At 40.1% G+C, this 24,278-nt stretch overlaps 1 protein-coding gene across 1 annotated transcript in view; it reads left to right on the top strand.

Annotated features, from left to right (window-relative positions):
• The window catches only part of UTRN (utrophin), a 336,261-nt gene that overhangs the window by 213 nt on the left and 311,770 nt on the right, over window positions 1-24,278 (top strand). The window contains exon 2 of the mRNA XM_054061674.1: window positions 23,545-23,606. Coding sequence (XP_053917649.1) covers window positions 23,545-23,606 — 62 coding nt within the window. The remainder of the gene's footprint in view (window positions 1-23,544; window positions 23,607-24,278) is intronic.

Below are 24,278 nucleotides of genomic sequence, written 5' to 3'. Positions count from 1 at the left end.
TGTTGAAGTTTACTGACTCTTAACAGGAGTAGGTTGTGGAAGACATGGCAGGAAACAGTCCAGGGAGATGCTGTGTTACGGCACTGCTCCATAGCAAGTGCTGTGTGAGCCCTGGCTGTGTCACACCTGCAGCCACAAGATCCTCTTGGTAATGCTTTTCATGGGCTTTCCTTTCAGCTATAACATCTTAGCTTTTTCAAGTTTTATTGCTGCTCTGTCTGGTTGGAAGTCTTAATGCCCCAAATACTCTTAACCTAACTGTTTCTACAACTTAGTTGGTGTTTCCACAACTTAGTTGTGTTTAGATTCTCTACAGTTTTGCTTACTGTATCTTGGGACTTTAGAATGTATATACTTAAAGCTCACACTTTTTTCCATTTTGGTGGTATCTCCGGGGAGAAATACTCCCTTTAATTTGAAAGAAAATGTTTTGTGGATTGTTGCTTTGGAGGCAAAGAAGTTGGCTAAGTTTCTCTTCTTCTGCTATCTGTTCCCAACCATCCCAACTGAAATTTCATGTTCCTGCTGGGTTGTGACCAGGGCCAAATGATAGGCAATTTGAGAATTATTAGTACCTGTGAATATGCTGTTTAGATACAGTAATTGGCAGCTGGGGGGGGTGATAATTTTGTGCATTGGTGTCAGAACATTGTGGATACAGAACCTGCTGATCAACATAGAATTTGGTCTGTTTGATTTGGCTTTTAATACAGAGCAGGAGTCCACATATGTGATTTTTAGAAAGAGAAACTAAAATCTTAATGCGTAGCAGTGTAATGGCTAACTTTAGAATAAAAAGATGGGCTGGGACTCTGGTCTCTTCTAGAACAATGATGTGGATTTGGATATGTGCCACTTAAGTTGAAAGCAGAAACTCTTCGTTTATGACCCAGTGCAAATTCTGTTCAAACTGACAAATGTCAAGAAAATTCACTAATGTGAGTGGAGTTACTTTTGAGTGACTCTAGAGAGCTCACTAAAATTAAGGCTGGGCTCTGGTGTTCTTCAAGGTCTGTGTGCATTCAACCTGCTAATGAGGCACAGCTGCAGTTGATCAATCTTGGAAAGTTAGAAGTAGGAGGAAATCAGTTTGCTGGATTTTTAACCTGGGCTGCTGTTCAGGGAAAATGTTTGTTCTGGCTGTGTATCAGTGTGGGTGTTATAGGGCTATTTCTTGGACTTGTTCCTTTTATTTATTGTTACGTTTTTAGAAGAGCATGAACTCAGGCAAGTGTCACAAACTGTCATGCAACAAACTGAACACTGCAGTCGTGAAACTTCTAACATGTTCATCTGTGGGACTATGGGGTGGGGTGTGTGTGTCAATTTTGAGATTTTCTGTCTCAGTCCTTCAGGTGTTTTATTAATGTGTAAGTGCCAGTGTGTGCACACAGATATTTGGTGATATGTGTTTGGGGGTGTGGATAGTTTCTCTGGTGTGTGCCCTAACTGGGGCTGGGCTAAGATGTAGATCTCCTAGTTGAGTAGCAGCTACTTGGTTGTTCAGGTGTCTTATATGACTGAGCACTGGGTGCTTAGTGTTTCTTAAGGCCTGTTTAACTTTCTATGAGCATGTTTTTAAAAGCATGTATATTATGGCTGGTACATTGCAATTATAACTTTTCTTAATCAAGCAGCAGGATTTTTCCAGGAAGTTACTTGCATTATAATGTTCCTAACTCTTCATATAGTGTAGGACTGTACCTTTACTCTCCAGGAGAGTGAGTGTCTCAAGTTCACTGTCATCTGCTGGCTCACTCTCCTTTTTTTTTAATACTTCGTATTTGGAGGCTGAGGGACTTATGGCTGTCCTTTGAAGGACTTGTGTTGGAAATGCGCAGACAAGAGGAGAACAAAAAGAATCTGAAAGAAAAGGCAGGAGAGAGATGTGGAAGGAAAAATGAGAGAAACTGAAGATAAATGAAAGTTGGGGGTGGGGGAGAAGGATGCACTATTGGAAAAGTGAAGAAAATAGGAAGAAAATGGGTGAAAAGTTGGGAGGAGTTTTTGTAATCACTTCTTTGCATCCTTTTCTTTTCACACAGATTAGAATGAAAATGACCAGGGACTTGAGAAACTTGGGAAGCACCTTGTGAGCAGCTCTCTGGCTTAAAAGATGTTGGGGTGATTTGTTTCTGTAAATGCTCCAGTGTTGGTAGAGGTGCAGCTTTGTTGGTTGGCTTCTTGTGAGAATTAGTGGGTCAGTAGGAATCGAGGTTGAAGCTCATATCTGATAAAGTATGGAAATGTATTATAAATTAGTTAGTTTGAAGCCAAATTTGATAACTCTTCTATCCTCTGAAGCCTGAACAGTGTGAGTATGTTTAGTCAGAGTAGCTTATGACCAAAACCATACTAAATAATGAGGTCTCATCTAGTGGGATGTCCTTTATAAATGTCTAATCTCTTAACTTTAAGTTCTCAAGTCAGTGATAGGCACTGGGAGTGTGGTGGCACTGGTAGGCTGTGTGGTGCCTTACTGGAGCCAAAGCTGGATCTTTGGCTGGGAAAGGAAAAAAAAAAAAATCTTTTACTGTCTTCACTTCATCAAACAAATGGGTTGTTTTATCCAGTGTTGTTCCATGTCATGGGAGATTAATTTATATTCTTCCAGAGAAACTTCTGAAACTATTCCATTGGGCTACTCTGTATTTACATTTTCATATATACATATTCTACCAGTGTAGCAGCATTTGGTGCAATTATTTTTTAAACTTATTTTCTACCACAATTGATTCATTACCCAGATGGATGTCATGCTGTTGTTTGAGGGGAGGCTACTTACCTTGTATTTAAGAGGTAGAAAAAGATGCCAGTTCTGTGAAACCTGAAAGGGGTTGTACTGTGGCACTGTCTCTAAAATGTCAGCTCTTGAAGCCAATAAAGCACTTTGCAGTAATTGAATAATCTGTTAGTATCTTAGCATCTTAGTGATATGCCACTACATATTAGTTTGGTTTTTTATATAGTTGTCAGCAGAAGCAAGAGATCAACTTACATTTTGTGTGAGCTAATTGCTCAGTGTCACCTCACCCCAGTGATTTCAAAGGAATGCTTTTTTTATAACTGTAGGAAATAATGGCAATGATGTGACAGACATTTTACAAACCGAAAGTTTGACAGTATATCTTTTGAAACCCTGCATTTAGTCTCTGTCCCCATTTTGGTCTCTCTTCTTGCTCTGATAGCCTCCCCTTGGAAATCCCAGGAGTATTTGCCTACAAATGAAAAGCATCCTTTTAGGTGGGAAGGAATTATCAGTGTTCTTGCAAGATATATACACTGATAGTAGCTTGAAATTATTTTATCGTGTTACCATAAGCTGTTACAATAGTAGAAATGGTATTTACTATATTGTTCATGTTATGGTAAGTTCTGAAGCCCAGAGTTGGTCAGTTTGCTTAGTAGAGCTGTGCTGGAGCTCAAATATGTTTGGTTTGAAGTAACTCTGGCTTTTAAACACATGAAAATCATGTATTTCCTTTCTTGGCAGCAGGTGAAGTACATGTTCAGAAATACAGCATAGCTGTAGATGAAATGCGTAAGAACAGACTACATAGCAGTTGCATTATGTTACATAGTTACTGTTTGAGTCTTCATATGAACTGTTTCAGGTTCTGAAGGACTTTTTGGTAAACTGTGTGTTAACTAGTAAATGCACGTGCATTCTGGAAAAGTGGAAAATATTTTCTCGTAGTAGTCTATTTTGTGAACTGTAGGGGAGCTTTTTGCTGCTGGGTGCAGGCTGTGCCCCTCTGCACTGTTGGATGGAGGGGTGCCTGTGACTCACTTCTGCCATATGGAGAAACCATGTTCCCTCTGGCCCGTGAATAATCTGCTGCTGGTTCACTTTTATGTTTTCAGTGAAATGTTCTGACCCTTAACTGGAGGGCTCCATATGCTTCCTGCCTTCATCCCTGATGAATAGGGCAGGAATTGGCAGTGGTGTGGTCTGCTATGTGACCTAATTTGTGTGGCGTCTGGGTGGAGCGCGCTCTAATCTTCATTAAGCGAGCGGCTGAGAAAGCGAATTGCGGTAATTCCCCAGCTGATCTTTGCAGCGGGTAAAAAGTCGTGCTTGTCCTGCAGGGGAAGGAGATGCCTTGTATGCTGACACTTGTTACGTGCTGAGATGAATCTAAGTGTTCAGAAAAGCAGGGAAACAAATAGTTCAAAGGTTTTCCACAGAACTTTGGAAATGTGGTGGCTGACTTGTGCTGCACAGAAGAGGCGACAGTCAGTTTTCCTCTTGTCTGCCCAGATCAAACCTGGCACGCAGCAGTTCACTGACAGCTTTCTGTAATATTTGACAATTAAAAGAGCGTTTAGTATTGCTTGTGCAGGCGGAAGCAGGATAGTTGTACCCGTCTTGCTAAATTTCACTGAAGTGCGGATTTCATACTGCAGTTATGAAGTATCTCCTTTTTTTGGAAAATAGTATTCAGTCTTGCTTAACTGTTCTGGTTCTCATTAACTTGGAATTAGGGCCTGAGATATGCTTTTAAAGTGTATAGATGCAGTGTTCAATTGTGTGCCTGGGGTGCAAAGACGGCTGATACTAGAACTGTGACCATGTCAAAGATCACGTATTTCCCGTTGTTCTGGTAAACTGGCCAGCTGAGGGAGTGCATCAAGTTTTTAGCTACAAGGCTAACCTCTTAAAGAATTAGTGTATGCTGACTGGGCATGTTCTCTCCCTGCCTATTCCCTCCTCTGCTGGTGACTGGTTCCAGCCCAGTGCTTTTGTGGAGTTGCTTCTGAGCTGTCCCCCGACACTGAGATTTCAGGACTGCCTGTCTTGGGTCAAGAATATCCTGCTGGGTTTCCTGGGCTTGTGAGGAGGAGCCTTTAATATTGATTCTTTTTTCTCTCAGCTATATGTTCCTCCTGCTAGAATAGTACAGCTCAATCCTTAAAGTCTTTAGATTATTTTAAAAGGTTTATAACTCGTTTAATACCTTGTAACACTACTTTAAAGCAATTCATAAAGCACAGTGCAGACCATTGACATTAACTTCTGGTCCCAGCTCAGCTATGGTAAAATCAATATTTAGTTGGCCTCTGTGACCCAAGTCTTTTTATACATAGAGGAAAACATTTATTTCACTGCTGCTTTCAAGGTAGCAAAGAGATAGTAAAGTTGATACTTTCTAGAAGTAGAACAATAGATCTCCTCTAAATAAAGGTACTTTCTCTCTCATACATACCGTCTATGTATGGATTTTTGTCAAATTTGTCAGGCATACCCATTTCTAAAGTTATTTGCTATTTGCAAATAAGATAATGATCTTTTTAGTTGCCAAGATAAATGTAAACTTGGAACTGAATATTTGAAAACTAATCTATATAACTAACATGCTTTCTTTTCTGATTTTCTATAATGTAGGTCTTGTATTATATTTTAATGGAATAATTTGTTACTAATTCTTGTAGCTTTCCTTTCAGTGAATAGGTTTCAAGCTTCAGGTTGCTGATGGCAAACTGAGTTTAAAGGCTAAGTGTAAGTTACACAACTTTCTTGTGGGTACCTGTCTCAGCCCTGTTTAGCAGTCTTGAATGGGTGTAGAGCTTCCCACAACGATTGACCTCATTTCTCAATTTAGTAAAAATGAGAGAAAATGTTGATGAACTTCAGCATTGAATGATGACTTAATGATAATGTACTTCACTATAGTAAGCAAGCAGTGAATGTGTTGGACAGTTAGATGGAAGCAAGTATTTTATCCTTTTTGACCTGTGGGCCAAACTGATTATGTGAAAGTTAAGAGTTGCAACTGCTAATGCCTAGGCAAGATTAAACCAATTGCAGTATGCCTCTTGTGTATTTTGTTAATTCTGATGTAGCTTCATTCCTGTTTTTAAAATAGTTAAGTGGTATATTCTTGAAAATAATAAGTCTGTATTTTCCACTTCAGTGCACAGTGCCAGCCTTCTATTGGAGTTGCTTTTGGTTTTGAGTAATTTACCTATTGGTGACTAAGGAGGGAAAGAAGTGTTTGTTTTAAGCAAGTAATTTTATTAGCTTTGTAATTGAAAGAGAAACCAAGGTATTGCTGACAATGCAATAAAGGTTATCCTTCTGAGATTTCATTTAATATCAGAAACCAGTGTTAGAATCAAATTATTTGAGTGACAGTGTGCAATACTATAATACACTTGTATGTAGAGCATCCATCTTGTTTCTCTGTTTTTAATGTAGTTGGATGGTTTGGTTTCTTGTGGGGGGGGTGTTGTTATTTTAAGCAATAAAAATAACTTAAAGAATGTTGCCCTCAGGAGCTGAGCTGGAATTATTTTATGGTCAGGTAAGATAGTTTGCTATCTTATCTGGCATTCTTCTCTGAGCTAAGGGGAAACTTTTATTCTGTATCCATTGTAGTAAGTATGGCTTATTGCAGTTAATACTGTCTTTGACTCTAAAACAGGTTTGCTCTTCAGCTCCTGTGGTGGGTTGACCTTGGTGGCTGACAGATGCCCACCCAGCTGCTCCTTCCTGCCTTAACAGGACTAGGGGAGAAAATAAGATGGGAAAGATCATGGGTTGAGATGAAGACAGGAATATCACTCACCAATTTCAATTGTGGGCAAATCATACTTGTCTGAAGGAGAATTAATGTAATCTATTGAATTAAAATGAAATGGGATAATGAGACATGAAGACTAAATCTAAGACACCTTCTCCTCCCTCTCCCCTTCTCAGGCTCAACTTCACTCATTCCTTCCTGAATCCTTGCCCTCCACTCCTAGCCGGAATGAAAAAGTCTGCTTATTTTAATTATATTAATATTCTTTGCTTTTCTCACAAATAAGGGTTTTCTTAGCAGATATGTGATTAACCCTCAGCAAGAGCATGAGCTTGGACACATATGGTCCTAAAACTTCCAAGTGAAAAATAGACTCCTGGTTTGAAACAGAATCACTAGGTTGGAAAAGACCTCCAGGATCATAGTCTAGCCATTCCTATCAACCACTAAACCATGCCCCAAACAAGTGTATTGGAAAAGAATTAAAAATATTTAGTAGGTATGCTAATGCTTGCATGGCTAAGGTTTGGCTGACTGTTTCCTTCTACCTTCTTTTATATGTTACTGTAAACCAACACAGATGAGACCTGTGTTGAGGCAAGCAGACTTGCATTAAATGTTTGCAGCATTTTGGTAGCTGTCCTGATCAGCTGCTCAGCAAGTGCAATGTTCTGCTGCTCTGTGTATAAACATGGCTCTTGCTTTTAATGGCTTCAGCTGAAGTAGCCTGTAGGAGCTGAAAGGCTAGTTTACGGACAGTGTAAGCAGAAATAGTGGATGTCTTCTATCCCCCTTTTGGTGAAGTCCTGGCATGGCATTTTTTTTTCCTACATGTGACCAGCTTCCAATGCCCCCTGCAGCACATAACTGCAAGCCTGAAACTGTCTTTCTGGAGTGATAGAGGGTGAGTCAGGTCATGGTGGCAAAACTTACCTTTTTCGATGACGTTGTCCTAGTGAATAACCTTGAATATTATACACAGCTGAGTCATTACAGGTAAATAATTAGCTATTGTTTTGACAGCGCTGAGGTGTGTCTTATCCATAAGACAGACTATTTGGCTAGCCTAAAAATTTTCATTCTAGCCATTTAAAAAATCCTCCAAAACCAATCAACAGAACCAAATGTATCAGTGTGTACACAAATTATCAGTGTCTGGAGGAATTTAGAAAAATAAGTGTTCTTCATCAGTTCAGTAGTTTAGCATGCAGTCCTATCATGGCCACTGCTCACCATTCAATTAAAAATTGGATGTGGCACTAAGAATAAATCTGTAGCTATCCTATCTTACTTAGAATAGTCCATGGGAGCAGAGCACAGTTGCTGCTAGTCTTGGTAGAAATTCCTATAAAATGGTTTGGATAGCCAGCAAAGCAACAAGTATTGTGGGAAATGCTTTACTGGCTTAGCAGTAGCTCTTGAAGACTTTGGAGGCAAATGTAGATCATCTTGACTTGTTTTTGTTATTGACTGCTTTACAATGGGGAAGTGCTGTTTTGTGATTAATAAACCATGGAAACTTTTCTTGTTTCTCTGCACATTCATTCTGCTGTTGTGTTCCTGTGCTAGCATAATTGAATTACTGAGCCTTTACCTTTGCAAGAAATAATGTGGTGTTGAGGAAGAGTTAAAATAAAGTTATGAAATGGTAACTCTTTTCAAAGAAATTTTTTTTGGAGGAAAGCTCTCTGGCTGAGGTAAGTGGTGGTTTGTATGTTTAACTTGACACGAGTATGGTATTGCTAATCATAGAATGATTTGGGTTCTAAGGGATCTTTAAGATCATCTAGCTCCAACCTCCCTTCCACAGGCAGGGACACCTTCCAGTAGATCAGGTTGCTCAAGGCCTCATCCAGCTTGGTCTTGAATACCTCCAGGGGCAGCATATCTATGACTTCTCTGGGGAACCTGTTGCAGTGCCTCACAAACCTCACAGTAATTTTTTTCCAATATCTAACAACTTTCAGCTTAACACCATTACTCCTTGTCCTATCACTGTACTTCATCCTAAAGAGCTCCTCACCAGCTTTCCTGTAGACTCCCTTTAAGTACTGTAAGTCTACTATGTGGTCTCCCTGGAGCCTTTTCTAGGCTAACCAACCCCAACTCTCTCAGCCTGTCTCATATGGGAGGTCCTCCAGCCATCTGATCATCGTTGTAGCCCTCATCTGGACTTGCTCTAGCAGATCCATGTCCTTCCTGTGCTGAAGTAATAGTGGTATTTTGTGAGACCTTCATCTTTCCTCCCTTTCGGTTATGCTTAATCATCTCTTTGAAATTCCTTAAATATCTTCCATTTCTCAGGCTCTTGTTTCATGCATTGCTCCCTGCTGTTACTCTGACACTTCTGTATTTATCTCAACTGTAAGATTCTCTCTTGCCAGATACCTGCTTTCTCTTTCCCCCTCCCCAAATTCCCTTCTGCTGTCCTGTGTTTGGAGGTTGACATCCAGATAATGAACTTGTCATAGGGTTGGAGATATAAATACAGACATGTGTTTCATCCTTGCTCATTATTAATCTTTTATAATTCTTCCTTTCTCAAGAATGGGTGTCCTCACATACTGTTTACTTGCATTACTTTTTCCACTGCTAAAGGTAGAGAATAAAAGGTAGAAATCAATTCTTTTCTGGAAGGCCTCTGGCTTTTTTTTCTGTAGTGTTCATGTCTAGGAGCTGTAAGTAATAAAGCCTGACAGTTGGACTTCTGAGTCAACTTTTAATATGGACTTTTTGAGCTTGAATTTCACCCTTCAAATGAAGAATGTGAAGCCTGGTAGTCATCCTTCACTGCTATACCTTTTCATAGCCATGTAAATTGGGAGGAATAATAGTGAAGCCTTGTGACATGAATAGAAAGAGTGGAACAATGCGAGACTGATTATAGACAAGACCAAAAGCTTCTGAGCTTTTATTTAGTTTTTGGCAAGCTGCTATTTTTTTAATTGTATACTTATCTCTGCAGGACTGGAGGCAAGCCTTTTGCTTTTGGAATGTTGTAATTAGATGCACCAAAATTAAAACTAGCATAATAGGTTGCTAAGTCAGCTCTTAGTCATGGTAATTCTCTTGAAAGCAAATATCTTTGCATATATTCCTCTTTCTAGCCTCCTTAGAAGTCCTCTCTGACACTTGAGTGATTCTTCCTTTACGCTTATTTGTGCTATTCAATTTTAACTTGTCATCCACAAAAGACAAACTCAACATGAGCCAGTAATGTGCACTTGCAGCCAATAAAGCCAACTGTGTCCTCAGCTGCATCAAAAATGTGACCAGCAGGTCAAGGGAGGTGATTCTGCCCATCAACTTCTGTTCTTGTAAGACCTCACCTGGAGTACCACATTGAGTTCTGGAGCCCTCAGCACAGGAAGGACATGGATCTGTTAGAGCAAGTCCAGAAGAGGACCAAGATGATCAGAGCTGGAGTACGTCCCCTGTGAGGACAGGCTTAGAGAGTTTGGTGTTCCTCTGGAGAAGAGAAGGCTCTGGGGACATCTGAGAGAGGCCTTGCAGTATTTAAAGTAGGCCTGCAGGAAAGATGGGGAGGGGCTCTTTAGTGGGAGTCTAGTGATAGGATGAGGGGTATCAGTTTTAAGCTGGAAGAGTGGAGATTTAGTTTAACTACTAGGAAGAAATTTTCATTTTGAGACTTATTGGACAGGGATAATATTTCTTGTCCTGTTTGAACAAGTGGCAGGTACATGGGTGACCTATATTCAGCATGTGTTTGATCTTGCTACACCAGCTCGTGTGTGGTTGCAAGAATTCTTTCCTTGTGACTTTGTGGTAGTCTTCATGAATACTTGGGTTTTATAAATGATCATACTTCTGCTACAGGTTGGTTGTATGTCAGCAGTGGACAATCTGAAGCATTGAGTGTATTGCAGTTTGCTCTTTAACGCTTCAGAGTGCTATGTTTTGAGTTCATACACTCTTCCATGTGTCACTTCCATTTCTTATTTCCTTGCTCTTTTACAGTTTAAATTCCATTTCCTTTTCTGTACTGCTGTTTTTCTTGTGTGTTATGGTTAACAATGAAGAGTAGCCTTAATATAGCAGTAGTGCAGAAAATCATAAGTGGTAGGTGACATCAAATTAAATTAGACATTTCTAGATATGAAGATCTAGTTCATATTTTGAGTGTTAAACTATTTGTGTCATGGCATTTGGATGAAACTGCATCTGTCTCTTAAACGGAAGTGGCTTGTGATTTAGTTTTTGTTATTCTTGTCCAAAGTAACAAACAGCTGAAGAAAAATCTTGGAGTGGCTGTTTAATATTAAGCCATTCAAGATTTCTAACTGTATTCATGTTTTAATGGGTTAAAGTGAAACAAAAGTCCTGTGGGGGTGGAAAATGGAATCTGACTAAATTGCAGGCATGGTAACATTAAGTGTTGTAAGTATTTGGCAGCTATGAAGGAGCCAGACCCTAGCTAACTCTTTGCACATCTCATATGTCATGTCCTCCCCTCTGCTTGTCTTTGAAGGCAAAAGTACTAACTAGCCCCAGCCAATTCAATTCACCCTACTTTTCTCAATGTGTACATCTATGTATTGCTGCAAATTCATATTGCTCTTAACTTGAGTAGGATCAAGAAAAAGTGCCTACCAATAAACTGAAGTCACAAACTATTCCAGATTCATTGTGCTGCCCTTCTGAGTTCAGAGGGCAGGAGAAACCTTGTGAAAGGCTCCTTCGGGGCTGACATATATTTAGTCAAGGTTCTCTGACCTCTTACTGAAGTAAGACCATCTGGAAAATGACCAGAGCTGCTCTAAGTGTCTTGTTTTTATGAGAACAAAATGACAGTATGTGGTGCTCTTGGATTGATCAGGCAGTTACTCAGGGTACATGTGCAAAATAAAGTGAAATGTCACAGCTCCTAGCAAATTTTATCAATTACATTGCTCTGTAGTTTTGCCTTGTGTGACAACACTGGCAGAAGTACTGAAGTTACTTGTGATAGTTAAGAGTGCGGAATGCTGAATGTAAGCTTCTTTTGCTTTTACATCTGTACAAAAGGATTTAAAATCACGTTGAAAGTATTGTCTAGATGCATTCCCCACTTTCTCACCATATTTAGTTTGTGGTATACAGAGATTCAAAAGGAAGTTGTGAGGACTACAGTGTTACCTGTGATTTCTATTTTGTTGTATTTCACCCTGTTCATACCACTTGTTCTTTCTATGATGGCAATGTTATTATAGTGTTGCAGAAATAATCTTCCTTTAATTACTTCTGTTAAGGTGTTATTTCACACTCTTCAGGTTATGCAAATAGGAGTGCATTGTTCAATTTCTGTTTTTGTTTTTACTACTGAGCTTTGTAGTTTGCCATAAGTTAAGTCCATTTTATTGAGACTGAAATTTGATTTTTTTGTAAATGTGTATGAAGTTAACTTGTTACAGTAGGTTTCTCCCTCAGGTGCAAATAAGTGTTTAATTACAGAGCAAGTTTCTTGTAACCCCATTGAGGAACCACCAGTGTTTTGTTTCTCGTTGATAAAGAGCCAGTGTTTTTGCATGCTTGTGAGATTGCATCCCTGCCTTATCCCCATGTCCTTTCTCTCCCTCATTTGACCCTTCATCTCTGAGCAATTACACATTAATCCAGGCCTTTAACAATCTGCTCAAATGTGTTGGAGCAATTGGGCTTTGTTTCACCAGAGTTGGCTGGTACTTGGGAGTGCTTCCATGGACAAGTCTGAAGAAACTAATGCGTGGCTGGCTCTTAGGAGAGCTGGGAATGTGCAGATAATGTGCTAATAGCCAACCTTGGGCTGGGATGTCATACTGAACCTTGCCTCTAAGCACAGCTCTTGTTCTAGCTGTGCTTATACCATATCTTTATTTTGGGAGCTTTGGGAAATATTTCTTTCGTACTGGTTTGTTTTATAGTAAGAAACATTATTTGATGCTACTTGCAAATAATTTTTCTTTCTGGGATGGAGTGAGGCTGAGGATGTAAAAGCCTTGAAAGAAAATTTGCCCTTGCGTTATGTGACCCAGTAGTGCTGATCTTGTCCTGGCTTTTTCTGGGGTGGAGCCTAATTGCTGATCTTATAGCCCAATACGACACTGGAAAGGTGTAAGCACTTTTATTGGTTAAAGTATCTTGGACCAAATGCTCTGATTTTCAAGATAAACCTTTGAGGAAATGATTTTGTACTGTATCAGATGCTTTTGTCTGCTACAGAGGTTGTACTTTGCTCTGATTTCTTCTGCTGTGTAGTCTCCCTTTCTTACTGGCAGGAGGAGCTGATTTGCCATGTATTTATACTCTTTCCCTTAAAATTAGTGAATTAAATCATTAGTGGTGGTGGCATCCACAGCTAGATATCATGTGCTTATACTTCTATGAGCACACCTTCAGTGGACCAGTGGTTTTCAGTTCAAAGACTTCTTCAGCTGTGAATCATATCCATCTTTTTGTAGAGTCCTAATTCTCTGGGCTTGTCTCTGTTTGTTTTTAGCCCATTTATACTAGTGTGATCATCTATCTTGCCTTCACTGGTGGTTACTGTCATTAATTCTGCTGCTTGGGCTAGCAATATTCAGGCTGCAGACTCGAGCCTCACTGAGCCATAGACATCACCAGCTTTACTGCAAGGACACTGACCTTTGACTGAAAGTCAAAGACTTGAAGCTCTTAAGCTGCCTCAGCTGGGCAGCTGCCTGTTGAGCAAGGGCTGTGAATCCTGAGCCTGCATGGTACTTGATTCCTTAGCACTGAGAGGGTGGGCAAGAACCCTTTCTGAAAATGTGCTCAGGACAGGATTACACCTGTAAGTATGACTGATCTACTGGGGTTATTGTCAGAGGCAGCAGCAATAATTTGATTTGTAATTACCTGCTTTTGTTAGGTGATCTTTCTCTTTCTACAGCCAGTTTTTAGGAAGGTGTAAAGGTCATGCCTGTTCTGCATCTCCTTTTTCCTCTAAACTGTTTGATATCTTAGAGTGGCAGTCCTCAGACCTCACATTTGCATGGGTTTCATCACAGCCCTCCTGAAAGTTGGTCATTAAATAATAAAAGGATGGGGACTGGACTGTGTATATGTAATGCTCTGCCTAAACAATTGGCTGCTGAAATAGCTTTCCTCAGGTTCTGCCAAAGTCTTGACAGGCTTTGAACTTTGGTTGCTCTCCTTTTGACTGCTTTGCAACTATCTTTTCCAGTTTTGGTCACACTTTGGAGTGGTATGTCCTGAAGGAGCTTTCTGTACTGAAGTGGGAAGGCTTCTCTGGGGTCACATCGATGGTGATCAGTGGCTTGTTTGATTGCACAAATACCTGTTTTTATGCATTCCAGATCTTCATCCTGTGATTGTCAAACAATTTATGTACTTTCAGAGCAGTTAATCAGGGAGGGGGTTCAACTTTGGAGCCTGATTAATGACTAAGCCAGGGAAGGAAATGTGAGTCTAATTAGGATATAGGATTAGCAGTGCCTTGATCTACCGCTGTTCCAATCAAATGACAAAAGAAAATCCTCATGTTTGCTAGAAGCCATAAGAAGGGGCTATTGGTAATTCTTCAATTTCTCTTTTATCCTTTCCTTGTTAAGGTGTCTCAGTAAGTGCAGGAATCGGATGAGACACCTTTATGACTTCTTTTTCCTTGCCTCTAGAGAAAGAATAGTGCTCTGCCCATGAAATTGCTTAAAGCTTTGCTTAGTGTCAGTTTTCTGAATAAAGGTTCCCCCTTCCCCAGTGGTGCAATAATTTCCTTTGCCAGCAAAGGAATGTGACTGGGAAATGAAATATTCAGTTTGTCTCAATAAATGGACTTGCCTTTTAATTGTCCTCACTAGGGCTGGGTGACAGTAGAAAAAACTAACCTGTTTTGGGTATGTAGAAATGAATATTTGTGGTTTGTCTTAAACTTTGGAATTTAAATTCTTAAGCCATCCTATTAATTCTTCTTACTTCTCCTCTGTTTAGAGCACCACTACACCATGTGAATTTGAGGCTTCCTTTAAACCTTCTACATTTCAGGTTTCATCTTAATTACAAAGGTTAATAGGCTGAGGTAAATAATTCACAGGCATCAGTGTGACTGATCCTTGACAAAATAATGGAATAGCTAATGAAGCTCAGACTTAGCCTGTCTGGAAACAAAATAAACAATTATTGCTTTTAAAAAAAAACAACTTTATTTGCCTGTTTGTTTTCTGTGAAGACTAGGCTCAACTTTGAGATCAGTATGCAACAGTTTGAGTTGAGGAATACTTTGTATTTGAGCTTGCTTCTCTACTTTTATCTTCCAAGCATTACCTAACCAGGGATAAAGGTGAGACTTTTCGGCATGGAAAAAAATCCTAACCACCAGGATACAGGGGTATGCTACCAAAGCTTACAAATACCTGAAGGGAGGGCACCAAGAGGATGGAGGCAAGTCTCCTGAGTGGTGCCCAGTGAGAGGACAAGGAAATGAGCATAAACTGAAACATGGGAAATTCCATTTATACTTAAGACTGGCACAGGTTGCAAGGGATGTTCAAAACCTGACTGGACATGGTCTTGAGCAACCTGCTCTGACTAGGGCTGTCGGACTAGACAAATGATCCTTATAGGTGCCTTCTGACCTCTGCTGTGCTGTACTTTCTGTGAAAACCTCTAACATAAAAGCTTAGGTAACTTTTTGGGAGCAATGCAAAGACTGGTCAATTTGTATGGGTAGTGAAGGTCATATAATACTTGTAAGGTGGCTTTGAGGCATTTATATGAAATTGCTAGAAGACATTTATTGATATTGCAGTTATTACTACAATTATAGAATTGCAGCAGGTGTATAAACTATACATATGCATTGTTTATGGCTTTTCGGGGATGTCTAGAAATCTTGTTCCAAGTGGCAAAGAGTGATATGGCTTTGTAAAGACATGTCACTCTTCTCTTAATTTCTGACTTAATTAGCACTGGAAAGTCTAAATTATGTTTACCCTCAATGGCTGAGATATGATTGTATGTATGCTATTTTTTGGTCTTAAAACTAGACTTCTGAATACCATCAGAGCTTTGAAGCAATCAAACCCAGAAAACCAATACCGTGACTTTATGTAACTCAGCTGCTGAAACTGCTATATTATGAATGTCTTATTGGACTGCTATGAAAGATTTAAATTACATGTTTTAAAATTACTCTAATCTGCATGCTGCTGTCACTGAAATTGCACCTTTGTGATTTGTATTGGGAGATACATAGTTAATTTGCTTGCAGAAGCATTTAAAAAGCAATTATGTAACTTTTAAAATATATTAATGTATACTTCTTAAATCTGATGAATCTGTTTTAATGAGGAAGGAACACTGCTTATGCTTATTTCAAATTTTTTCCCTGCAAAACTGGTCCCATTTGGGTTAACTAGTGGGAAATTTAAACGAATTTCCATATCATAAAACTAAATAGCTACAGGTTATATGAAAATAAATAGCTGGAAAAAGAGGCTCTGAATGCAGTGCCTCTGCTAAAGTTTTTTTAAAAAATGTCTTTCCTGGTGTCTGGATGTCCAGTGAGTGTCTGCATGCGAGGTACCCAGCTATCTGTGCCCTTTACCTTGAGTGCTGAGATGGGGTGGGGGCTTGCAGCGAGAGGCCAGAGAAGTTGTGGGGAAGAGCTGGCACTGATTGGATGTGTTAGCCAAGCATTCTTAATCAACTTGTTGGGAAATTGAAGCATGTAGTAGTATCTAGAAGACAGGTATTATTAATTTGTCTCAAATTGGCTTCTGTTTGTTGGGAAAAGCTGTTGACCTGGTGAGGTATGGAGCAGGAGTTGGACTGGTAGTGGAAGAAGACTTGGCACAAGGTGGGCGGAGATGGATGGGAAGAGCCTTGAAAAAAGATGAAGGAATGGGTCAAGAAAGGTTTTAATATTTGCGGTTGAAATGACAGTAGGGGAGGAGAAGGATTTGGGATTGTAGCCTTTGGGATTTGGTAAAGGAAAATAGGAAAACCTTTGAATAGAGTTGGGATAAAAGACACTCTAGAATATGAGGGGCAGAAGTTCAATGTTGTGAATAAGAACTCCAGAGTACTGCTGTCTTTACCTGCTTGTCATAAAGAACGGAATAATCTCTTCAGTCTATTAAGTATGTGGAGTGCGGCCACTTGTCCTTATTGTAGGTAGCAAGTCAACCTGCTCAGTCTGGTGCAAACTTGGAGCTCTGTCCAGAGCAATATATGGAACATATAGTTATATCTCTTAACAGTTCTGGTGAAAAGTTGTCTCTGGGATATTACTGCATTTGTCTGCCAAATTGAGTAGTCTTTTCCAGTTAACTATGAAAACTTCTGGAAAAGTTTAATCCTATGTGCAGGATTTTGTCATACTTTGTAACAAACTTCCTTAAATTGTATGTGGAAAATGACATTACATCTTTTGTACTGTGAACATTGTTTCCTGAAGATGTTCAAACAAGACTGTTAGTCTGACCGATTTGAAACTGCCATAACTAGCTGAGAGACATACTTGCATTTATACAGTCTATGGCTTGGCTTCCTTCTCCGTCTGAGCAATAGTGCTTGCTTGGGCCTGTGCAGGGTCTCTGACATCTGTTGTGCATCTGCTTACTTCTGGTATGCAGATGGGTTTGTTGTGCAGGAGATTACACTAGATGATCACAGTGATCCCTCTGACCTTATATCCCGTGAATCACCTCCACAAATGCAAGTGAGCATAATGATAGTTCTAATTTGGGCAGAGAAAAAAGACCAGATGGCTAACACCAACTTGTGGAAAGCAATTTTATTTTCTTTGTAACTGCTCAGAAATGCAAAGATCTGATCTGTGTTCATAACAAAATGAGCAGTAGCAAATCTAGCTTGTGGTTCGTGCCTTTTACTTGTCTGTAAATATTCTCTCTTTAAGTGCACTCCTGTTTGTGTAATTAAAAATACCTTAATCACCAGATTTTGGGTAGAGGTTATCCACTTCTCTCTTTCCATGTTTCAATTGTGTTGGTTGGGACCTCAAGGAGAATGGTGAGGGCATCTTCTCCCTGTGGGTGAAGTTGGTGCTTTGATGCCTACAGGGTTCATATGGTCCAATCCATTCTCATTATAGAAGTACTTCTGATACCTTTATTTAAGATTTTTTTTTTCTTCCCCACAGCGCCCTTGCTGATAGCTGAAACCCTTTGCTCTAACCAAAGATTTCGGTAGAAGCTTTTCCAGTGTCAAACTGTGGTGTATGATCACTGGCATTTTTGTGAAATATGTGCCTGAACATATATGCATTGCACACAAAGGCTTGCTTTGGCTGTCTTGCACTGGGAGCTGATGCTGCTTGGTTTGACCAATGCTAGGGAGCTGTGGCAGGCTGGAATGCGTGGGGTTGCCAGGTCCTGCTGACCCTCTGGAGCAGCCTCATGTAGGTGATGGCACCATTTGCCGTGGATTCTTTGTTTTGCCTTTTTGTCCTGTGGGAACAGTAGGGCCACTGGCCTAGTGTGTGGTGTCACGTTATTTACCTCCCCCAAGAGCTTGGTGTTCTCTAGCTTCCTTTTAAATATCATTCCAATGCTCTGAGACTAGTAAGTATGTGTTAAATTGCTTTTGCTGGGAAGTATGGAAACAGCTATTTTAATATTGCTTCAACTGTGAGGATGCTTTCTAAGTTATCAGTTGCTGGGGGATTTTTTTATTGTGAAGTGAATACAATTTAGCTTAGACTCACAGCATACTTCAGTGAGAACAGAGGGTGGTCCTCATTACTGCACTGGTGTCTTGTTTTTGATGGTGTCTGCTGTTGCAAAACACCAGGGAGTGAGACGCAGGGTGTCTTTTTTTAGTTTTATTTTGTAGAGCTTGTATTTATAGTTTTAGTCTATATAGACTGTACAGTCCAAGCAGTTGCCACACAGAATGCAGTTGCCCTAGGCAGGCACTTTTAACTTTGGTTTTGCTCAGCTGCTGCAGTTTGAAGAGGAAAGGAGAAGGAATGAAGGCAAACTTTGTGCTCATGACTGATTCAGAGATTAAAATTGCAGCGCAAAGGTGAAAGCTTACAAGTGAATTATTTGTTGCTGGAACCACTTGTTCTACTGTGGTGTTGCAAGAAAAGAGGGGATCTGCAGAACATTCCTAACTTTTGCTTTCTGTTTCTTCAAAAAACCCAACACCCTCTCCTCTACAGAAGCCCAACCCAACTCAGTCTTCGGGCTGTGGGTAAAGATTATTTGGTGTTAGTGAAGTCAGGGTCCAGTTGTCCTGATGAGCGTCGGAGGCTGTTCTGTGAGCTCAGTTGTCACACTGTAGTGTTTTGTGGTTTAACTTTTTGCCTTTTACTAGCAGGAGTAAAGACTGTGCTGGTTTCCATCCTCAAATTTTAAATGCTGATTGTCTTTTAGTAGGTGAATTTGTCTGAGTTTGACAAAAAGATAGTTATTTTCAAAATGCTTTTTCTATCCAGAAAATCCTGCATACGAGAATACAAGACTTCCTCATTTTGTTAATGTTAGGGTTTCAGAGAATGCTAGTCTTGGGTGGGGCAGTATCTGTGCTAGGTACTCTTGCTTGCCTCAAGGCTTGGGCAAAGGGATGTTTCTAACTTTGTTACATTCCAGGTGTCTTAATTGAAACCCACAGGCTAATTCCTCCTTTTATTTCTAAATTCCTTTGCTGAGAACTTGAATAATGAGGTGGGGAAGGCAAATTTAAGTCTTAATGTGAGATGACCTTTGGTAACTTCTGCAGGTATGGTTGGGCAATTTTTGTATTTTATTTGCCAATATAGACTGTATACTTCTCCAGGGCAATTTTATTGTGCTGCTTTGCCAGCTGTTTTGGATGTGATAGCTTTTGTCTTTCAAAGACTAAGTAACACAGTTCTGTCATGTAAGCATGTAATGCGTTTTGGCAAAATAAGAAGGCTGGCTCTTGGTATGAAGCAAAGGTTGAATAAAGGACAAACCACAATCTGGTGAGGCTTTTGTTCTATTACCTCTATTTTTGGATCATTTAGATTCCTTTTTTGCTCCTGAACATGATGCTCATAAGGTAATAGATGTGACTTAAACTGCAGTTTCAAAATGTCGCAATACAATTAGGGGACAGAAGTGTGGGTGGAGGAGGTATATATCGGGCTAAAAAAGCAGCTGCTTGGGGTGACTGAATGCCAGGACACAGACTGGGCATCAGGTCACAAGAGCTGGTTGTTTTGACTGTACTCCAGTTGCATGAACATACATCATGTTTTATAACAGAAACAGGCTTCAGCAAACACGCATCCGGAATAGGAAGCTTTTCTTCTTTGTCATCACAGGAGTTTAATTCTGTGACTGTGTGTTTAGGTTTCTTTTTATTTCCTCTTTAAGGAACAAACTGTTCTGACATCAACAATTACAAGTCCATTAAGTGACTGGAGGGCAGGCAGAGCCATGTTGGCCAGAGGAAAGAGTCGGTAGGCGATGAAGTAGAACTTGGCCTCCAGTCAGTTCTCGGCTTTTATTGTCTGGCTGTGGCAGTGTGAAAGGAAACAAATGTTTCAGTTACTGGGTGAATATGCTTCTCACTGGGCTGTGACTTGCTGACATTTTTAATGTCTTGTGTGTGAAGTTGACTGGCTGGAGTACTGTGTGCTTTGCTGAATGGTAATACTGTTTTTTGACTGAATGTGGCTAATTTGTTACCCGAATCATAATGTCAGTCTCTGGGGCTTAGCTTTACAGGCTTGTAAGAGTCTAAAGAAAATTAATTTTAGGTATAAAATAACTTGTCACTGTTGTTAACAAAGCACCAGTGTTTCAGTTATAAATCCCTGGAAATAAATTTATAGTAGAAAGCTTGACACAACCCTAGCTATAATGGCCAACTACAAAAATTCTAGTTTTGGAGGCTCTTAAAATGCACGTGAAAGCATAATTTGACTGGGTAAGTGTCATCTATAGGTTTTATTACTGAGCAGAATGTTTTGGGAATCTGGGGGTCATGGAGAGATTCTGATTCCTTGCTGGTCTGAAGAAGAAAATGCGCTCTGATGTGGAAGAGATAGTAGGAACATATACATTCACATTCTCTGTCTCCATTAAAGACTAAGTAGTTTGTGTTTATTGCAGTTTTCTTTGGTTTGTTAATTTTTTTCCCCTCCCTGGGAAATGATCTTATTGAAAAGACGGAGAAGGTCCTGGACTCTTATTAAATATCACTTAAGTTACTGCAGTAGACCTATCATAAGCACTTGGACAAACTAGACCTGAGGGGTGTGTGTGGGAGCAGCTGTAGGTGCAAGGCCCAGTGATGGAGTCCTGGCAGGCTGGAGCTGGTTTAATGCTGAGGAGAGCTGTCCACTCCTGCTGTGCATGTGCTTGCAAAGAGACTGAGCCCCATAAGACAGGAGTGGGAAGAGCTTTGAGCACACGGGATTTGTAAATCCAGAACCCTTTTCATAACTGATGTTACCCTTCTACATGATCAATATAACCATTTTTCGGCATCTCTTCGTACTTTACCTTTATCATCTTTAGGAGTAAGTACATAAAAAGAATGAGATGATGAACTTCGGGGCTGCTGTTCTTGATGCGCACATAGGGAAGATCAGAGAAGGAAAGGCAATTTTGAGCCTTAGGAAAGTGTCTTGGTACATAGGTATGTACTTGGTTGTTGGTAGTAAAGGGACAAAGGTTCATGAATGATTGGAGAAAGGATGTTTAAACCTCAATACATCCAATACAAAGTGTATTTGTAATGTTAATGGAAAACATTATCAAAAAGTGGACAGTCTGGGATTGTTTTATACAAAGGTAGTTTTTTGGTCTAATGGTGGCAGCTAATCTAGTCTGTTCTTGTCTACTAAAAAAAACACTTGGAGGGGGAAAAATTGTAGTAAATATATTCAGTCTATTTGGAGTTTAAATCTTGACCCTGTCAATCTCCTGTGAGATGAGTACTTGGCACAGAGTATCCTCCTGGTAGATCCTGTCTGTCTTTGTTGGTGAGGCCCTCTGCTCTTTTCCCTCAGTGAAACAGGGTTAATGAGATTTTTAGGTAATTGTATTTCCCCCAGAACAATCCCTTGAATTCCAGTGAGGTGTTTTAAGCATGGCCATGAGCTCCTCTCACAGGAGCACTGTAGGTATTTTCAAGCTTTTTGATAATCTTTCTTTGGCTGCCTGATTTCTGGTTGAACTTGAGGTGCAACAGAGTAGGCTACATGGCATCAGCTTTTTGTGCAGAACAGTGAAATAATGGCTGCTGGCTGCAGTGTTGCAGCAGATGTGCCCTCTTTGGTATCCTGGAAGCAGATTTTTCATCCATAGCCTAAAGGGAGCCTAGAACAGAGATTTTATTTTAAATTGACATCAACATTTTATAAACTTTGCCTTAACTGTTGTTGTGACATCTAATGTCTCACGAATGTGTGATGACTTCTCTTGCCTGGACTGAGCCTTAGGCACCGTTGTTCCTTGTTCCTGTCAGGTAAAAAACACCTGGTTGTTCCACTTCTCCAGTAGCCTGTGTGTAACAGGTCTGTAGTTATTAGAAATGAGTGGCATCAACTTCAGAGGTATGTTGGGCAAGAATGAAGAAATTTTGAGATCTACTTTAAATAATCTTCTGGTCATGTTCTGTGACTTCAAACACCTGAAATTTCTAAGTAAAACTTCACTATGCAACAGTGTCAATTGCTGTTGAGGAGCGTGATAATTTTAGGTGGTGCCTTTTAATCATAGTCTGATTTCTTTTCAGATGGTATAATTTTTTTCCTTTTCATGACTTCATGAGTTGGATTATTTGAGTTTCAATCCAGTTCTGTTTGACTTTATCCCAGTGTGTGGGGACAGATAGTCTGAATACTGTGGCATGGTGTGCTTTCTTGTGGTAAGGGGCTTGGAAAAATCGGTGCCAAATGCCACAGAGGTTCTGTAGGAGAGCATCCACAGCAGCAGTGTGCTGTGTGCCTGAAGTATACTTCCAGCCTGGTCTGTTAAGAAGCTTGTGGAGTCTTAAAGATCTCTTGGAGATGATCTGGACTGCAGCTGCTAAACTGAGCTTGCCCAGTGGAAGGCACTTCTTGCCTTGGCTGTGGTCTGCTGCAAGAATTGGGAGGATAAAGTCTTTCACAGGCTCCATGTGTATCTTTTCTTCTTGGCTGCAGCAAGCAAGCCTGAAAATCCATGGTGGGCCAGTTCCTTTGCCTGGTTTATTGTCAGCGGGTAATTCACTGTCACTTAAGTGCAGATGATGTGGCATAATCTTATCTTCAGCACTGCTCAGTGCAATTTACCTTAAAGATGTGCAGAGCTGTGCTGAAGGTGACTCAGCCTGATTTAGTGGGACAGACTCTGTAAAATTGCAGGTGACTCCCAAATGGCTTCCTTGAACAACCTCGGAAGGTGTCTTCTCTCTGTACAGCTGAAGGCCAGTCATTCTGTCTGCTTTAACCTGTAACTGCTTGCCTGTCCTTCCTCCTTGTCCTGTTGGTTCCTTCTAGCTGTCTCCTGACCTCTAAGTAGTGGTGCTTTTAGTGCTCCATCAGTAGAGGATGAGCTACTGAGCCCTTTAGCTGAACTTGCCTGTGACTGAATACCATGGTTCCTAACTCAGATGTGAAATGAAGCTGAGGGTGGCTAAGGATGTGGGTGCTCCAATGGTTATTCTAGCAGCGTTGCTACTGAAGGAGCTTATTACCTGCATCAAAAGCTTGAATCGGGGACCTTGGCTGCTTTTGGAGTAATGCATACAAGCCAAAAGGTATTGACAAAGTCTGATTAAAAGCCCATGGTTTCATAGGTTGCTTTTGACCCGATGGGGAGCCTGTGAATTGAATGCATTGGTATCCTGCCCAGGAGGTGTGTTGAGGCTGTCTCTAATGCAGAGGAACTGCTTTGGTTGCTATCAAAGTTAAGACATTTGTGTGACTCTGCAAGTACCAAAGTCTTGTAGAGGTTTGAATGACTTCATTGGTAAATGGCAAAAATTTCTCCCACTGGGTCAAGATAATGTTCAATATGATCTGTTCTGAGCAATCTAGAATTGAGAATGCATTTGCAATCATTGTTTTCTTTTCTCTCTGCAGATGAACATAATGATGTACAGAAAAAGACCTTTACAAAATGGATAAATGCTCGGTTTTCCAAGGTAATGTTGGGTTGGAAGTACTACTTTTATTTTGATTCACTGTTTAGAACAATATTGGTTAAATAGTCTTTGCTCTTACTCCTGTAGAATACTGCTAGTCAGACCTGTCAAAGCCTGTAATGGAAACGGATAAAATGTTTGTTCTGTTTCCCCATGCGCATAAATGTTAATTTTTCTTTTTTTCTCTAACAAGATATGTAGAATCAATCTTAATATTAAAATACAATTATTTGCATGGTGTTATCTGAGGTTTAGGTCCTCTTACTTTACACAGCTTTTTTTCATGCAGTTTTTTGATTTTGAACCTTAGTCTGTGTTTACTGTTAGTGCTGCTGAGTCTGCTTTACTTGCCCAAACTACTTGTAAACTTCCAGCTGAAGCCACTTGGTATTTCTACTAGAGTCTTGACTGATTCTCTTGCTAGCTCACTTTGACTTTTGGCTGTCATGCTGTACGTTTGTTGTTTTTCAATTCTATTGACCAGCTTGAAATGTGCCAAGGATCTTTTTTGTTAGGATGAGAAAGGAAGCAATGGTTGCTTTGGGATGCTATTCAAAGCCTGCTTTTTATGCTGCTATTCTGATAGTGAAAAAAGATACTTTGCCCAGGGGTGCGGTGGCTGTGGGAAGTTTCTCTACTTTGTAGTTTGAATATGTGGAGGAACCTAGGTGG

Source organism: Cuculus canorus, chromosome 3 (assembly GCF_017976375.1).
Source record: "Cuculus canorus isolate bCucCan1 chromosome 3, bCucCan1.pri, whole genome shotgun sequence".
Classification (NCBI taxonomy): Eukaryota; Metazoa; Chordata; class Aves; order Cuculiformes; family Cuculidae; genus Cuculus; species Cuculus canorus.
This window is presented reverse-complemented; position numbering and strand designations above follow the sequence as displayed.